At 35.3% G+C, this 19283-nt stretch overlaps 1 protein-coding gene across 5 annotated transcripts in view; it reads right to left on the bottom strand.

The window, feature by feature from the left end:
* PIK3C3 (phosphatidylinositol 3-kinase catalytic subunit type 3) overlaps positions 1-19283 on the bottom strand; it is a 66922-nt gene that overhangs the window by 16537 nt on the left and 31102 nt on the right. For all 5 annotated transcript variants that reach the window (XM_041422051.1, XM_041422054.1, XM_041422053.1 and 2 more), the window contains 7 exons: positions 19032-19160; positions 18633-18702; positions 17954-18018; positions 15625-15709; positions 14474-14548; positions 6391-6559; positions 818-908 (listed from right to left, as the gene is read on the bottom strand). In XM_041422051.1, the coding sequence (XP_041277985.1) occupies positions 818-908; positions 6391-6559; positions 14474-14548; positions 15625-15709; positions 17954-18018; positions 18633-18702; positions 19032-19160 (684 nt within the window). The remainder of the gene's footprint in view (positions 1-817; positions 909-6390; positions 6560-14473; positions 14549-15624; positions 15710-17953; positions 18019-18632; positions 18703-19031; positions 19161-19283) is intronic.

Here is a 19283-nt window from a genome sequence, read left to right as displayed (position 1 = left end):
ACATTAAATATTTATTTGAAGATTCTGAATCTCTGCTATCATAGCTTCTTGAAAACAGTGAATTACAGCCTGAGAGACAATCCACCACTTGAATAAAAATTACAGTGAACTAATTTCCATTGGATACACAGGCTCCACAAAGTCTTTTGGAGAATTAAAACAGATAGTCCTTCACTATAAATCAGGTTATAAAAACCCCAACATTTGTCTAAAATGTAAGTGTAATGAAATTTAGATGGAGATGTATCCTGTATTTTTCATGTCAACTACTGCTCAAACACCAAAAGGAGAATAATGAATTAAGCTGGTCTAAAGGACAAAGTTATAATTACAGGACACAAGTCTGTCTTCCTAATAAACAAAAATTTCTTGTTCTTGTTTCTTAGCTCTTCAGTAGACTGGTTTTATAACTAGAAGAACACTGTTTTTATAAAACCATCCATGTCTTAAAAGTTTCTAGACTAGATGGGATATTCTTTCATGATACAGTCAGTGTTGACTGCTTCACTTCTAAGTTTGATAAGGTGGAAATACTGGTTTTACCTGAAGTACCCATTGGAACAGAGTGCTAGAGCAGAGTGTGCAGCATTACATGGATGATGAAAAGGCATTCTGGATTCACAGGCACATATGCTAAGTGCTCTCCAAGAACACTCTCCTGTCTTTAACTTCAGTGAGGAAAGAAGTTGCTCAAAGCTTATAAAACAGGAGCAAGTATTTTCAGATGAGACACAAATAAGTCATCATCACAAGTGATTGAAAATTTTGTAATGAGATGCCCTGGGTCACTGAAAGACAATGAAAGCTTCACAATTACCTTTTTTACAGTCTTGTCAGGTTCAAGAGCAATATCTGGAATGTTGGCATCCACCATGAGGGAAAATAAATTCAAGATCAAGTTGGAATACCTAAGCAGAAGAGCAAATTAGGTAAAACATGTTGTAAACTGTACAAACGACATTTTGTAAACAACTTAATTTAAGAACTCATCATTTTATAAAGAACAGTTAATGCTTCAGAGATCCATTTTTAATACTAATTAACAGAACTCAAGATACTGAGATACACTATCAAAGTTTAACCTTCAAAATCTCTCAAACTGCCAAAATGGAATAAAATACTCTGATTTTGTTATGGTTTTCTAAAATAATCAGAAAATTTACTCAGAGACACATGAAATGTAAACTATGATTTCATAAATTTTAAACTATAATTCCACTTTCTACCTCTGTTAGGATAAACATATGCAAGAATATTGATGCAAAGGTTATTTTTTATTACAAAGTGATACAGCAGCATGATATATATTCAAAGAGATCAAGTCTTCATAAGTACAAAAAAATATTTTTCCAATCACTGCAAGGGCTTTTGACACAATGAGTTAAATATTTAACCAGATCCAAGTCTTCAGTTGCTCAGTTAAGCTCCAGTAATAGTGGCAGCACAGTACACTTTGGAAATACAAATGTCATCTATAACCATTAAAAGAGACAAATCAGAGAACAGTTTTTGGCTTTAAAATGGTGTTGGAAACACTCATGACTATGTTTTTTTAAAGAACACCATTTTGCCCTTGAAGAAAATTAACTGTCAGTTTCTTTTTCAGATGATAACTTTCAAGCTGTTCAACACAAACTGAAACTCCCTTTCCTCTACAAAACGATCTAGCTCCCTTTAAGACACAAAATATGTTACTGACTTCCCCATTTGAAATACTGCTTTGCTAAGAGAACCATGAACTTCACAGATGAGAGAAAATGAATTCTTAGCAGCAAAACTTGTTTATTAGGAAGCTGCTGAATATATATCAGCTGACAATTGCAACAAGTGCAAAGTATTTCAACTAAACAAAAGGTCTCCTTCATAGCTGCATTTTACAAAGTAAATACTGCTCAAAAAAGACATCTCTCTAGAAAAACTTAATTCCAACAAAACCTCTTGACACTTTATTATCATCTGGAACTAACACTACCAAACACATTCCAATATAAGTTTTAAGATGTTATAAGAAAATCATCAAAATCAACTGTTTGGCTAGAAATTCTCAGCGCCTTATTTCTTTCAGCAGTTTTATTTCACTTCCCCAAGGGTAGGGAGCTGGAGTCAGGAAAATTACTTTTATGACAAATTAAAAGAAGGAAAGTTAACTCTACCATTTTGTTTCAGATCTGTCTAAGAAATATGGCAGTCAGGTTGCTCTGCTGCTAGAAACAGACACCACAGATTTTAATCAATTTTTCTTCTACTTGCCTAAAACCAGAAGGTTTCTTTTTAAACATGCTTAAATTTTATAGGTACATGCTCTGAAGTCTCTTCCTAGATTACTGGCACCTTCTGTCAGTAGTTTTCCTTTCAAACTGACACAGAATCCAAAGTCTCAGAGTCCCTTTTGCTCTTCAACCACATAGAGGATAAGAGCTTATAAGCACTACAGGTTACGGGAGCTATTTATGTGATGGAGGCTTGTAAAAAAAAAAAGATTGTAGAGGTCTAGGGGTCATTGTTGGATGCCAGTTAAGAGATAGTTCTGTTCCATACAATGAAGTCTTCTGATTCTTGAAAAATAAGATCACCTGAAGATACTCATTTGGGGGGAGAAAAAAAAAAATCAAGGAAAGGTAAACTGGGGAGGGAGTATGGAGTGGAAAAAACCCTAAAAATTAAGGAAGAATTTTTCACTATACTACCTGCAGATCTGTCCTCTGCCCCTCACCCCAACATTTCTATAACTCAGCAGTTAACTGTGATCCTTCTTACAGGCAACATCTCTGGCAAACGTGCCAGTGCCATGAGTTTTACAGGTGGGGAACTGACAGCCCAAACTCATCTAAGAGGAGAGATTTTGCTGAATCACCTGATTTAGGAGCCTGACTAGTAAAAAAACAAACACCTTTGTCAAGCAAGGTATATCACTCATCTTTGACATCTACATTACAAAGGCCTCTAGAATGGCTGACATCCATCCACAGCCAGAACAACATCTGAGCCAGGTTTTCCTAGTTTTAAGGAGGTTTAAGGAAGTACCAAACTGAAACCTAAATCCTTCTCACATTATTCTTTGCTTTCTTCAAACTCAGTACAAATTAACTTACAAAATCAATGAGGATTCAGCTGCACTGAAGGTTGAGTAACTTCTGTTTTGAACATGAATTACCATTAAAGAAATTCAAAAAGAAAATTCTGCTTCTTCATAGAAAAGGTCTCACATATCAAGAAATGAACCGACATCAGACAAAAGGTCAAATTCTCATTACTATGTTTTCTGAGAACAGCAACTTTTGTTTTCAAGTAGTTAATATCTCAAACATCTGCTTGATCCTAAGCATTCCTTTATTTATTTTTTCAATATTTACCAGACCCTTTGCATACAGATGTCCTAAACAATCAAATATTTAGGGTGTTGACTTTGCAATACTCTACCAAATATGAAGCTACAAACATCCACTATAAAGACACGGACAGGAAGGTATACTGTTATCTGCAGTCCCAAACTAAGGCCCTGATGACCTGGTCTAAGTCAAAATTCCCAAGTTTAAAATGCCTTAAGGATACTACCTCTCTTTCAATGGAACATGGGACTCTCCATGACAAAATTACCTTCTCAAGAGCATGAATACTCCCTAATCATTGTCATGTCACAGTTAGTTATAATAAATTATGGCACTTATTCTTCCCAAAGTATTTCCTTGAAGTCCAAACTCAGTGAATATGGAACTGATCCTACCCAGCTTCACTTCTGCTCCTCTCTCTTCATCATCTAATCCCAGCTTTTAGAACACTATCCAGACACTGCACTACAATCTTTCCAAAGGAGAGCACTTCCCAAGGGCCATCACAGCTTTCCACTTACTGCACAGTGTTTCCATTCAGATCTGGACAGCACCCTCAGTCACTAAACTGAGAACAGACAAAGGAAAAACTACTCCAGCCAACTGAACATCCACACCCATACAGAGAAAGAAATCTCAGCCCAAACTACAGCTTCAGTCCCTACTCCAACTTACCTCCTACTCCTCTGCCCTTACCTATGTCCAATAACTCAAACTGAACAGCAAGCTTCTCACAGAACTAATCCAGGGAAAACCCTTACTAGGAGGGAACAAAACAATGTAGAGCAATTTTCACCCTGGAAAAAAAAATCTAAAATGCTCTGACTGGATACCTTGCTGTACAGAATGCCAAAGAGGGTGCAGAGCCTCCCTCTGGAATGATATTCCAGAACATAACCCTGCGCATGTGCTCTGGAATGACCCTCCTTGAGCTGGGAGGTGGGACTAATGAACAATTTTGTGATACTATGGAACCTGCTGAAGATGTGTAGGCAGGAAACTCTTGATGGAAAGGAAATGCTGACATGTAGCAGGATTTAAACATCTTTAAACAAGCTCAAAATGTACAACAAAAGCGTAAGAGGCTGCTACAGCCCAAGTCCTGCTGACAGCCACAATTTGCCCTGCAACACATTCACAATGCAGCAGCTGCTCCTTCACTACAGCACTGCTGACAAAGACACTTGACTGATTACTATTACTCAAGAAAGTAGAAAGCATCTCCTTATTCCTACTCCCTAAGAAAATCCCCCAAACTAACTAAAGAACATACAATAATGTTCATATGCAAAACTGCTTACAACCAGAAACAACGGACAAAACTATTCTTCCACTTGTAGCTTTAAAATTCCTTGTATTTTTTTTTTTCACTATGCAACATCCATTCCACCAGGAATCCTGATACACCAAGATACAGTACTTGAAATATGTAGAAAATTGGTTATTCCTCAGGGAAATAAAGAACTAAAATAAAGAACAGCCTGATGGAGATGACAGTTTGCATTTGTCTTACCTATCAGAGGTTACGATTTTACACTACTTGGCCAGAAAATCTGTCTGTGAGGGGGTTTCTGTCAATATGCAGAACTGTTAGAACTAAAGTGTTTCACAACCAATTATTTTTTTTAACAAGTAATCTTAATTATTTTTAGTTCTAGCTGCTTAAAGTAATAGTTACAGTAATTTTAATAGTATCATAAAGTATTGTTATTGAAAGCCTTAAGGGTATTTATCCAGAACCATGTAAAAATATTTTCCAGTAAAGTGAGCAAATATTGGTGATACTATAATTACAACTACAATTCCAGATATTAAAAATAAAACCATATTGATTTACATTTTAGTTGTATACCCAAATTACCATTATACTACACATTTAGTGATGATCTTTGTAGCAAATTGCATGACATAAATTAATTCAATGAATAATCCTTCATTGACTCAACACACCTTTCCACTTAAACAGCTAGGTTTAAAGAAGAACAGCTTAAGTATATGACAAATAAATACAGCATCACAAAACAGCTTTAAGCAAAGTTCAGAAGTTGGACTGCTCTCTGAAGCCACAAATATTGCTTGTTGACAACATGCCACTATTTTTTCAAATTGCTGAATGGCTTTTTAACCCATTAATAACTTCAGTTCCTAGACCAACTCCTTAGTCTTCCTCTTTTTATCAACTGAAGAACTACATGCAGCATTTTATTTTTTAACACTGGCTGCTTTCCATATTCCAGGTACTTTTCACATAAGCTTACCATATTATCATTTTCTTACACATACTTGAAAGTTTCCATTAGGTAATCTTTGATATTAAAAAGAAAATCTTTCCTCTTCATTGAAGATGTGCTAAATCAAATCCCTGGACAGACCAGGAGTGCTTACCTGTCCTCTGTTCAGACAGAACAAAAATGAGCTACTTGGCTCAGAAAGTTAATGGGTAAGTAATATAGTCACTGTAAAAGAATGAAGCTGATTCTAAATGTAAAAGAAAGATCTCTTGGTTCATAGACACCAGAATTTTTAGCTGCCACCATTCTGGGTATTTAAAGAAATTTCTAACATGCTTGATTGTCACTACAAGTTGCTAATTTTTGTCCCACAGGAGCTGAACTGAACTAAGCATATGTGTGTGTCATCTTCAAGCCAAAGAATTCGATCATCACTAATTTAAACTGGAGGAGGATAAAGCAGCAAATAAGTAATGACTTAAATTAAAATGACAGTTCCTTGATCATCAATAATCAGATGAAAAGAAGCTTAAGGGCAAAACCATACCCAAAAAGAAATATAATTTAATATTCCACTTGAGTTATGAAATAAAGCTATTTAAGTTATTAGACAAGCAAAATTGAGGGCTTTAACTTGAACAATTACGTTCATCCTCCACATTACACCAACACTGTGATGTTTTCATTCCTTTGTTTCATACAAATTCTTGTGTTCACATTTAAACAAGCTCTGAATTTTCAACATAAACATTTCAGCAATTCATTTACTGGTCTCCTCTCCTGCTTTGGAGTGGCTCTCATGAGCTCTGGCATAAGCCCAGCGCTGTTACCTGCGGAGGTGGAGAAAGGCTGTGTAGCACTGCTTACGGAACTCCTGGTACTGCTCACTCTGGGTGCCTCCCATGCCTTCCACCATCTCTTTGTTCAGCTTCATCGGGGGAGGAAGGGGCTTAGGGTCCCGGCCCAAAATATAACCAAAGTCAATGTGAAACAGTTTACCTGTAGAAGAAGGAAAGGCAAACACTGCACGTAATAAAAGTTCTTGGTGCAAAACATAGAAAAATAGAATTATTAAGAAGATAGCAAGCAGCTCCCAGAAAGTTTTCTGTAAGGTTTATAACAGTGTATTTTTTATCTTCAGCTGTTAATTGGAAATTATGGTTCTAAAGAAGCAAAGCTGATGTAAAATTCAAGTTTTTTTTTTTTATTTTTAAACACGTGGAGTACATTCACAAAGACTGTACCAATACTGAGACTGGTCAGTAGCTATTAAATGCACAGTTTATATAATAGATACTACTCATTCTTAGCACCTTCTTTTTAATTTGTTAGCAAATTTAAACATTAATACTTAAAGCAGTGCAATGTGTGTTTTGCATTTGGTTGCTGAGGCATGAAATATGGTAAATTTAACATACAACGAATATAACAAAGAGAAAGTAAGACTCATAATCCTATAAACAACCTTTCAAATCCACTGAACACAAAAGATAAGTTCAATGCTGTTTCAAAAGTCTTTTGAGTTGCTCAAGTAGGGTCAAAAATTATCAGTGGTTTTGAAATACACTGAAGAAACATCACTACAACTCCAAATTTGAAACTGGATTTCATCTCCACCAAAAAGTTTGTCACACCCTTTTTCAGTACTAAAATTGCCTCACTTGATCACTATGTTTCCATTCTCAGTTCAACTGACTGCATTCAGAACACTTCTGCAGCATTAACAAAAACTTGTATATGCCTCCTCTCTTCAAATGCATAAGGCAATTGCCCTTCCTATCAACAGCCTGCCATGCTGCTCACCCTAATGCTCACACATTAACTGGGGAGAATGCAGAGTGCTCCCTTACTACTGAACAATATTACTGGACATGAGATGTCATTGGTGGCAAAATGAACAACTGAACTTCCCTTGGTAAACTTCAGTTTGCCAGCAACTTCAAAAAACCTAAAGAATGAATATATTATTAATACACAAAAACTTGTGTTAATAGAAATAAAACAATTCATAATTCTTAGGTAGCCTTTTTTTCAAGAGTAATCTTGACTCAGTTAAATACTGTCCGTGTTAAGCAGAAAAAATGTCTATTAATGTGTTCTGCAAATGTATTTTCAGTTTGAAATGTGTAATTTAAGCAATGACTTGAGCCATACCACAGCTATATTACAAAAATATGGTGAGAGTGCAGATATGAATGCAGATACAAGACAGAAGATCTTTTAAACAAGAAGATAAAAAATTATAAGCATGATTGTTATCTAGACAAACACAGCACAGAAGACAGAGTCTTGCTTAAGAATTATGGAACTAAGCAGCATTACAGACAGGGGTGTATTTGCTTTGGGGTATTTTAACCTGCAGCTTGTGTATTCATTTTAAGATTTCATAAGATTAGGTTCTAAGTGCTCTTGGAAAAAAAAATGGAGCAGTCATATTTTTCAGTTAGTCACCTGTCTTTGACTGTTTCATTGAATAATAATGTAGTATCACTAGAAAAGGCTTTTTGAGATCTGTCATAAGCATTCTTCAATCCAAGAAACGAATTCCGTGACAGTCCAATTTCAAAGAGAAATCACAAGTATCCTCAACAAGAGGCAAGGTATTTGCTGACTGATAAATACCACAACCATTACATTTTGCATAACTAATTGTGCTATTTAAAAAAACACATTTCTTCAATACATTCTTTCTGGGCTGGTAAAGGAGATTCTTTTAGAGCTCATTTTTTGTACACCAAATTTCTGAAGCAACCCTTTATCATTAAGCTAGAAAAAATGTTTAAATGAAAAGTTTTGGGGACTTGCTTTCTGTTCACTTATTCAAACCTGTCACCTTGAAGAGTCAAGAGACAACATTTTGAATAAAACAGTAACCCTTGTAGAAGAAATTTTTTTTTTTCAGTTTGCTCTGGAGATAAGGAATAAAAGATGATAATTAATAATTTACAATGGCAACAAAGACATCTAAAACATTCAAAAATATTTCAATAATTGAGTGATAGACACTTAGAAAGTGAGACAAGGCATTAGCATTATAGGTTTCCTAGCTGTACTTCAAAATACAGCTGTTTTTTAGGCTGGCTTAAAATGTACGTACAAGCTCACATTTAAATAAGTATATATATAATACTTTTCACACCTGTCTGTTAAATACAGACTTGATTAATTTTAATTCAGCTCCTGCAAGATAATTAAACCAGCATACCATGCTACAGAACATGGACAAAAGGCTCTCCCTGGTGCTTGCACAAATCCTCTACACCAGGAGCAGCCTGAGGGAGCACTGAAGGTCTAGAGTCCTACAGTGGAACCTGACTTGTGTTACCCTCCAGGACTTAACTGAAGAACAAGCCTGCTTTGGACAAATTAAATTTGCTACGTATTTAATACTGAAAACAGATATTTATATTCTTATTTATGTTAATATGTAATAAATTTATCAAGTTAATAAACTAAATGATTTCAAATCTTTAAGACCAAGATAAAAAGGTTGCCAGTCTCTCACATGATCATCCCAAGTGCCATTTGTATCAGGACGTTACACTGAAAAGTCCACTTTCATTATATTAATGAATGTGACAGTTTTTGGTCAGCATAACTCCAATTGCAAGAATAAGGGGACCTCTGGAGGATACCTGGTCAAACCCCCTGGTTAAGTAGAGACACCCAGAGCCAGGTGCCTTAGCCAGGGACATGTCCAGACAGTTTCTCAGCATCCCGAGGGCTGTCTCTTTACAACTTGTATCAGTCCCTTCCCTGTAACAATTCATACTCATTTAATGATATTTATACACAGTAATCACCTATCCTCTCAGTAATCCAGCCTTCACCTGAGCTTTACTTTTTCTAAAGTATGTTATGCTTTGCTATGCATATTCTAAAGTATGTTATTCTTTGTGCAACATTACTTTTTCTGAAGTACATAATTGTTTGCAAAACATGGTTTTACAATCAATTATATGTCCTTCCTTCAATATACAGTGTGAGTGTCATAACACATACCCTTCCATCTCTTAGACCATCATGTTTTATCATGATCCAACTTCTTCTGATTTTTTATATCTTAATTTAAAGGTCTCTTCATCCTTAGATATGTTTATAAATTACAGAGAAAACTGGACCTCTACTTTGGTTTACTACTGTTCCCAAATAAGTGCTAAATCATAAAGGTGAGGGTTTTTTTTGTTTGTTTTAGTCATGATTTACATTAAAACCAGGAGTTACTTAAGACAACATGTGAAACAGATCTCATCTTTAAAACTAGCACACTAGAAATCACCCTGCCCTCCCTGTTTATTTTTCTGTAGAAAAAGAAAGACACAAGGCATTTACTAACTGGAAGATGACAAGCTTCCAGGAATAAGCAGCATGCATATATAAAATTATTTCATTCAAAATCTAAGAGTGGATACTGTTGGGTACTTTTGAGCTTTTGTTTTTTTAAAATTATTTTATTCTGTGAGTTTGACTACATTTTTCCACTCAACACCTGGTTTTCTAACTTATGGAATAAAGAGGAAAGGGCACTGGAGACTTCAAGGACATGGCACAAAACACGGAAGTTACCCTGCCTTCCAGTCAGGGTACCAGGGATTTCAAAGTCCATTTGACTTTCTTTCAGCAGTCTTTGATTAAGTGAAGCATGGACCTGCAGAGAATAAAAATTCATACCTGGTCCTTGCAATAGCCAGTAACACCTGACTGCAGCTGGAGAGGGTGATCTGCCCACTGCTTTCACTGCTAATACTTAGATTTTAGTACAGGGGAAAGTGCCTATAGAGCAGCACAGAAATTGTTTTGTTTTCCTAGGAAAAAGCACTGAAAACCAGACAGAACTCTGAAAACCTTAAAATGCAGAGGACAGAGCAAATTAGATGCAATTACTGAAATAAAATACGTCTGATGGCAATTGTCTCTTAACAGTAAAAAAGGCAAATTATTCAAAACTACTCTGTGTTGTTGGGGATGAACAAAGAAACCACTAAACCAAAACACAATTTGTAAACCAAAACAAAAATTTCATTACTTTTTTGTAACCCTCAAGCACCACTATTATTTTAACTTGGCCCATATAAAAAAACCCTTATATTTAGTATTTAGTAATTTAGTATAGTTAAAATTTAGTTATTTTAACTAAATTCTTATTTTAAATTTGAAGCAATAGGATGAAAAGTCCTCGATGAAAATGACTGGATGGATGGGATGTTTTTCTGACTTTCCTGGCAAATTCTAATGTTACTGTCAAAATTTCTATTTGCTAACCCACCATTGGCATGATGAAAAAATCAGAATGCCTAATTTACTTTCATAAGCAGCATCTTACAAATTTTCTAAAACTACACAACAATGAAAGTAATGTGAATTTTTAAGAACTTATTCAGGATACAGGTTTTGAAGTCAGTATGCAGCAACAGATGGAGGAAAGTTTAACATTGTCACCCATGTAACTGGTAAGAGCCCAGCTTGTCTTAAGCATTTTAACTCACCTCCCTCCCCTAAGCTGTGCATTCTCAAAAGACATTCTATTCAGGCATATTATAAAAAAAAACCCAGGTCTGATATTTATAACTAGATGACAAATGCTGTTCAAGGTACCTAGAAGAGAAACTGTTTTAACAGATCAAAAGGTAAAAAGTTATCTTCTTTTTAATAATAAGCACCACAGAAAATGGAATTCCAGAGAGAAAACTAAAGGACAAAAATGTGCATTAGTTTTGGTTTGGTGGTTTTTGGTTTTTTTTAAATAAGGATGTCCCTCTATCAAGACCAGTAACATTTAAAAATATATTTTAAAACTGTACTTTACATACTACAGTATTTTGCAACATTAATAAATGTATTTAACAGGGTATTGTCTAAGTACTGATATAGAGTGAATGTTTGAATCTTGCAGGCTTTCCATTTCTACCATCTCAGATCTTCTCTGGGATAGATTTTTTTGACTGAAAAACACAGGAAGTACAAACACATGGTGTTATTTCACACACAAATCTGTTCAGGTCCTTGCTGTCTTTGCTGGCAACCCTTTCTAACCGAGACCGAAGAACAAATGTGTGTCAGCTGGTGACCACAGTTCTACCTCTAAGCATTAAATGAGAAGACAGCCTAGTTATTTCACCTATTTACTCGTGATGCCAAAAGCAAATGATGTTTTCGAGTTCTGAGCACCGAGTCTTTGACCTGCTCTTAGATATTAATAACATAATTTTATCCACATAGCAATTTTCCCTCCTGCTACAGAGCAATGTCAAGTGTATGGCTCAGGTCAAAGCCCCTGTACTTTGAGAACTTGCATTTTCATGCAGGTGACCAGAGGTTACTGAAGGATAAGCTGGTCATCACTAGGGTGAGAGTAAGTTGGTCAGAAACACACATAAGCAGTGCTATCAAGAAAGCCATCTGAATGTCTAGGATATCCTACAATATCTACACATAGGCTGGACCTTTGTGAAACCTCTGCATGTCTGTGAAGCAAGTTGAAATTACTAAGATACCTCTAATGGGACTTCACTTGTCTATGAAAGCTGAAACACTTTCTACCCTTATGAATGTACTGACTGCCTTGCAAATATGAAGACATCCATATCTGGATATTTTATTAGTACCTAGATCCTGACTCTACAGTCAAATTAGAGAGTGTAAGAACTGCAGAACAAAATGTTCTCAGGGGACGGCATGGTGTAATTGTAATGTAATAGACTAGTGCATATTCCATGGAAGTTAACTGAACGTGCTACACCTCGTATATCACAATCCAGCTTCACAACCACCCAGATCTTCCTTCCAAGGCAACAAAAGGAATGTTAGCTGTTAAATCAGATGCCAACTTCAATATATAAATCAGTATGTAATCCTAAAAGGAGGCACTGATGTTGCCTAAACCTAGGCATACAGCTGAAAAAGTGTCTTGTTATCCACAAACCACAGTAATATCTGCTATGGATTTAGAAACAAGATTTTAAAACACAGACCAACTGAAAATGCATTTTGTGTCCATGAGACGTAAAAAGTTCAAAGTTTTCAGAGAAAATAAATATCCCTGTCATGAAATACTGAGTATATAATGTGGCCTTTGGGTTACCAGCCACGACGCATTTATGAAACTGATGCAATTTGGTAATTTTTAACATTACTGACAGATAAGGATGTTTTGACTAAAGGTTCCCCACATCTTCTTCCGAAAACACTTCTACAGTTGTCCTTGAAGTATAATAATACAGTACTTAAAAACATGAAAATCAAGATGTCTGTTTCAAGACTACTACTACAAAAAAGCCACTCCATTTCCAAAACTATAGGCATAAAGAGTCATAAAAGACAACAGAAATTATTTCATTAGATAATTGACATCTCATGCAAAAACCCATATTTCTGATGTGTAAAAACCAGTATGTTTTTATGAACTTCTGTATCTAATGCTTAATATATAAACTAGACTGTATCTATTATAAGCATGGACATCTGTATGTTACAAGATGACACACCAATTTTATTGGAAGGAGTCTAACAGATGTGGCTACATTCACCAAACTGAAAGGTTGAGCCAAAAAAAAAAGTAACGACATGTAAGAAATATATGAACCCACAGCTGGTACCCTTACATTCTTTACTCCACTGTAAAACTTCAATTAATTACATGAATATCATCAAGAAAGGATGCATATAGAGTCGTATGATTTTGAAGGATGTACTTGGAGCATGCATTTTTCAGGAGAAGAATTAAATTAGCTTCTTCTAACTTAAGGCTAAGGGATTTTCAGTAGCAAGAAACAAGGCTTGGTAGCAAGTCTTTGTTGTACTTGGAACATGTAAAACATAAGGATTTCCCTTAATAGCTCACAAAAGCCCACAGTTTGTGGCAGACTGTGGGTTTTCAGACTTGGAATGTACGATGGATGTGCACTGCCCTCTGCTGTACTCCCCAAATTCCAGTAAAGCTACCGTGTGTACTTCTTAACACAGACAGGTAAGATGCACTTCATCGCAAATCAAAACACTGAACTATTACTACTACTACTACTACTTCTTCTACTACTACTACTATTACTACTACTGCTCTCAGCATGCAAGCAGAGCCTGCTATGGAAAGATTTATATCCACCATCACAGATAAATGAGAGACCTCTCAAGACAGATCTTTAAATGACTGTATATCTTCAAACAGATAAGGTAAAATACACTCACTTTAGTTGTTCCCCCATGAGCTTAGAGCAAGACTTTTTACCCAATTGTCCAAGAAGGGTCCTAAGACCATTTAGACCAAGTGTTAAATTTCTACTCTTTCAAAAGACTATCATGGTTAAAAGCAGTATATGCTTCAGCCTTACCTGTAACTAACAAGCTTTCCACGTGGATGGGTCTCTTTTTTCCAAATAATATTTTTTATTTAAACGTTTCTCATTCAATAAACGTTTCACTTCACAATAAACACTTAACCACAACTCTTTAATTCTCCACCACTATGTAATGAAGGTATTCAAGCAATCAGAACTCCTAGGGAAGCTGTAGTTCAAAAGTAAGCAAGCAAGTAAAAATAAGCCAAACAACAATTCAAAAAGACGCTCCCCTCTAAGAAATGGTATTTGTCAAAACTTTATGAAGCACATGCAGCTACACATGAACTCATTTTCAGTGAAAACAACTGAAATTCCCTCTATCCCACAGCAGTGATTATAATAGTTGAAGCAGTTTTATTTTCAAATCCTTCATTTCCTCTATTTAAGAAATCATCCTCTTATTACACACTGGAGCAAATACTACCTTAAATGAGACAATATAACTTACATTTTAAGATATAATCTAGTCTGCAATACTCAGTGGGTTATATTTACAAGGAAAATGCAACGAAAAAGTACCAACACATTAGAAATTAAACAACTGCTGCTATAAAATTATACTGCTAGAAAGAATTACCTGTTTTTGTTAGCAACAGATTATCCAGATGTCTGTCTCCAACTCCAAGGATGTAAGTAATCACACAATAACCAGCTGTAAAAAGTAAATTGTAAACATCAGTATGGGTACCTTTCCTGGAGAGAAACAAGTTCCACACAATTAACAACAGCATATTACATTATTTTAGCTCTAGTTCACTAACAATAAACATACAACAGAGACTTGGGGCAGGAGTGGTGCTGGTGAAGAACAATCTAAGATTATCAGCACTATGAAGAACGTTTGAAGTACTAAAACTCTGGAACTTATTCAGTACTGTTGGGATTTTAATTTCTCATTATACAATTACATGCCTATCCCTTAAAGACTAAATTAGTTTAATACTGGGATAAAGATACTTCAAAAGAAGCTGAAATATTTTGAATTAAGTGAATGTACATGTTTTGAACTGAAGCTATTTTAAGGCCACAGTAAATAAGTTTTAGGCATGGATACGAGCTTGGATATCCATGTCAGCAGCATTCAGAAGATCAGCAGTGATAAAACACAAACTGTTTCAATTGCTGCTTTCACCCACTAACCAGAACAGTTTCAAGCAGTTCTAAAGACGGCACTATCAGAAAGAGAAGGGCAAAGGAGAAGATACTGTGCAGTTACACCTGAATGCTCTTTTTTTTTTCTTTTGTTAGAATGAAGTTTTTTTTTTTAATTTCATACACAGTAAATGTGGTATTTTAACACAGTCATCAGTTTACTGAGCATGAAACTACACTACCACTTTTTTTTCATATAAATGTAACCACAGACCTCAAAATGCCTAACATTTTCAAAATAAATCAGAATTTTGATACAGATGATTTATCATTATATAAATGCTTTACATGTCCCTGCATTATGAAGACCCCAACTCACAATACAGAGAGGGCAGAGATAAGATTATTGCTGGAAAGCAAAGAGTATTTAACTCATACTCTCCTTTAAGAACCACCAAGAGCAGTCTTGTGTGTGACATGCCAGGCTTAAAATTATCCTTTTCACTGCATTTCTGACAGCAAGTACACGCACAGTGCCCTGTTTGCAGCCACCTAAACTGAAATAACTTAATACCTCCTCCATCATACCCTTCAGACTTCATCTAAGACATTACCAGCTGTTAGACTATAACTCACCACAGCTCTTAACATATGTGTCCATCACCTCTGCGCTGATTCCATGAGGGCCAGTCTCACTAGGGGCATGTTTTCTGAAGAAATTCTGGAGAGAATGCCATGAAGATATTTAGTTATTCCACATAATACAAAACTGTGTCTTAAGGAAAAAAGAAATTTACATCAAGACCACACATGGCCATTATTACAATCTGTTAAACTAACAACCACCCCCAAAACACCTCGTAAGATCTAGTTTAATATCCTTTTATTTATATCCTGTCTCAATCAACATATTCTTATACTCGACATAGAAACTGAAAAGCAGTTTCCTTTATTAAATGTTTCAGAAAATTAATAATGTACTCAAAAGTTACTAATCAGTAACTATGAGTGACAATACTTCCAAGGCAAACTGTTTAGGTCATATCAACAAAAAACTAAAACAGGATTAACAGTCCTGCTTTATAACTACATTTAGGGAGCATGCTCTTACAGGGTTTAGCATCCTTATATGTCTCCCTATTCCTCAATAAAACAACTGCTGCTATTGAGTTTAAAAAGAAAATAAGCCTAAGTCATCACATGGAAAATCTGAATTTCCTGTGATATGTGGACAGGCCCAAATAGTCCTCTTAACCTTCTTGAGTAAGAGAAAACTCAGTTATATCCAAGCCTAAGCTTCTTCCAGTAAGCATAATCTAAGTAAGCACTGTAAGAAGAGTGTGGTAGTCCCCTGGACAGCATGTAAGTTACTAAAATCATTCATGTAAGTTACTAAAATCATAATGAAAAACTAAGACACTTATGTAAATAAACTTCTAAAACATGAACTGCAATTTTAAGGTTGCTGATAGAAGGTAAGTAACACTGAAACACCGGAAGACCTCTTCTTCCCTGGAGATCTGTGTTTCACCAGGCAGCACTGGTTTACTGGCTTTAAATCTTTCCAGTAGTTAATACAGTAGTTATATAGAGTGCTCATCTTTATTAGAACTGCTGTGAAATCCAAAATGAGTATTTTCAAAAAGAGTAAACCAAATTACCATAACACCTAGAAGTGTTCAATTACTTTTCATTTCCTTGGCCTATGATGCCCAGCTATTTTATCATGTTTCAGCACACGAAATCTCACTCTTTTGGTGCACTGTCTATTTAGATTAAAAATTTTCACAGCAATAATTGCTCCTTATGTCTGGATAGCAACTGAAATTACAGGACACATATTTCCAGTCACATGATATTGTAAGGAGTTGAAAAGTAAGAGTTTTCACAGGCATTTCTAAACACATTATTTTACAGAAACATGTACTGGAATGAATCATCAATAGTATACTTCCAAGATTACAAAAGATTGTCAAGAAAGCACTTTAAATCTGTAAAATTATTGACTGCGCAGATGTACCTTATCACAACCTATATGGAATGGAAAGCTAAAAAAACCCTAACTTATGTAACTTGATATACAAATGATTATAAACATTTTTTATATGTGATAAGTATTTGGTAAGCTTATTTGTTAAGCAAATGATAACCAAGTATGATAAACAATTTAGATCTTCATATTTTTAGCACAGGTAGGTTATTGGAGATGAGAGCTAGTTTGCTTTGGCTCACAGTTACTGAGCTACAAAAAAATGCAAACCTCAGCATCATCTACACAAAAGGAAAAAAGCACCTTGACCAATCAAATCCAAACAAATATGCTCTATTTTAATTTAAAAATCTATTAGCTGCTCACCTCATATAGCAATTTGGTATGTTTTTATCCAGCTATATTTATCTCAACCAGCTGAGCTCTGCTATCTAGCTTGTATGCTGGGCTTGAAACCAGTATGAGTTTTGAGTGCCACTATTCAGCTGTATGTCCCCACTCAAATCCATGAGAAATAAGAAAATCTGTTAGCAAAACCAAGTTACAGTACCTATACATCCACTATTGAGGGGAAACAGGCTTCAGAAATTATATGAATGAATTTCTTAGTTGTTTCATTGAACAAAGAAAAGAAATAATCGTATTTTGACAAAGTCAAATGAATGAAAGATAAACACTCTGAAACAAAACATGCAGCAAAAAGTGTCAGGTATCTGCCATTCCTCATTACAATGAAGCTGGGATTTCAATATCATAACTGAACTCCACTGTAATTTATTTAAATAGTGTTACTTTTAGAACATGAGATACTCGAGTGGTCATTTATGTATACCTTTTTAAACAAACCCCAAATGTTTCCAGCTGTAATTTGTCTTCTAACAGATCAAAAAATGAGATGAGAGACTAAGAATTTTGCACAAGATTACGCCTTCACTGTTTGATCAGAAGGCAATTTACAACTCCCCCATCACGTACCTGTATAGTTTCCTCAGTAGCAAGAACTTCTGCCACTGGTACTGATGGAATAAACTGCATGAAGCCTATGAAAGAAAACAGCCAAAAGAGAAAATCTCCAATGCACAGAACTTTCAAACTACTCTGTAATAGTAATATATGTTTATGAATGGACAGAACTAATACACAGTCATTCAACTACTTCTCATAAGAAAAAAAACAAAACACTTTTTTTTGGTCCCATTTTCCAATCTCCTGCCTTCAATACTTTTAAAACAACTTGTCATTAACATCAAATTAACTTGCAAAAGGTGTGTTTTCACAAGTTTTCAAGATGAGAGAAAGTATGTTGATGGCTTTCCAAATATTTATCCAGAACGTATTTAAAAGTAGTCAAGTTTGATTTTTTGTTTTTCTCCTCCATTTCATGCGAAGATCTCTAAATAGAAGTGTTAGGTTTTTTGTTCATGATCACACTGCAAGCCCAGCAGCAAAGATTGGGAACTGCTGATTGTTATTTACTCCTAAATTCAGACCAGGCTCCTTTTATGAAGACATTTGAGTCACCTGTGGAACACTGTGGTGACTCAGATTGTTTACTTCCATGGCTTAAACTCTAATAAGACTTTCTTGCACACTAAGAACACAGGGAGGAGATTCTTCTCCATACGGTATTTTTAGGAATTAAACGTATTCATACCATGTTTCGTACTAGTTGCCAGCACTTTATAGGGTGTCAGCTTCAAATCCAGATTCTCTTTTCTTAACAGCTGGAAAAAAACAGCATACAAAAGCAAAGATGAATGCAACAGAAAGGCAGATTCTGTTACTAAAAGGATGTGTACTGGACATTGATCTCCACTGTTTTTCACTGAAACTGATAATGAGTGAGAGCTTGTTTGGCAATTCTGTAATTTTTTTCTTAATCTACACAGGGTAATCGCACATCTATACAGAAAAGAAAAAAAGGCCACCTAGAGATCTGAGAACTCTGGAATTATCAGCAATATAAGCTGCATTAACAGTGTTTAACAGTCTTGCTTTTGACAAGGAAAATCAAGAAAACAGAAAGACAAGGATATAGATTAGTAATTTTCACCTTATCCATGAGTGAAATTATCTGAAGAATAAGTTGATCTTGACGTAAATCATCACCATGCTTAAAAATTACAGGATATTTGCCTCCATCTTCTGTCTTGAAGAATAACTGAGCAGGCATTAAGGCGCTCTGCAAAAGGAAATGTATTACTAATCTGGTTCACAGCAGTGCTCATATTAACACATTGCTACAATGGAGCTCAGAAATAAAATTTTTGCATTGTATTTGCATTGCCTCAATGGTTTATAGTGA

Source organism: Onychostruthus taczanowskii, unplaced genomic scaffold, assembly GCF_017590055.1.
Source record: "Onychostruthus taczanowskii isolate IOZ18803 unplaced genomic scaffold, ASM1759005v1 scaffold70, whole genome shotgun sequence".
NCBI classification, from domain to species: Eukaryota; Metazoa; Chordata; class Aves; order Passeriformes; family Passeridae; genus Onychostruthus; species Onychostruthus taczanowskii.
This window is presented reverse-complemented; position numbering and strand designations above follow the sequence as displayed.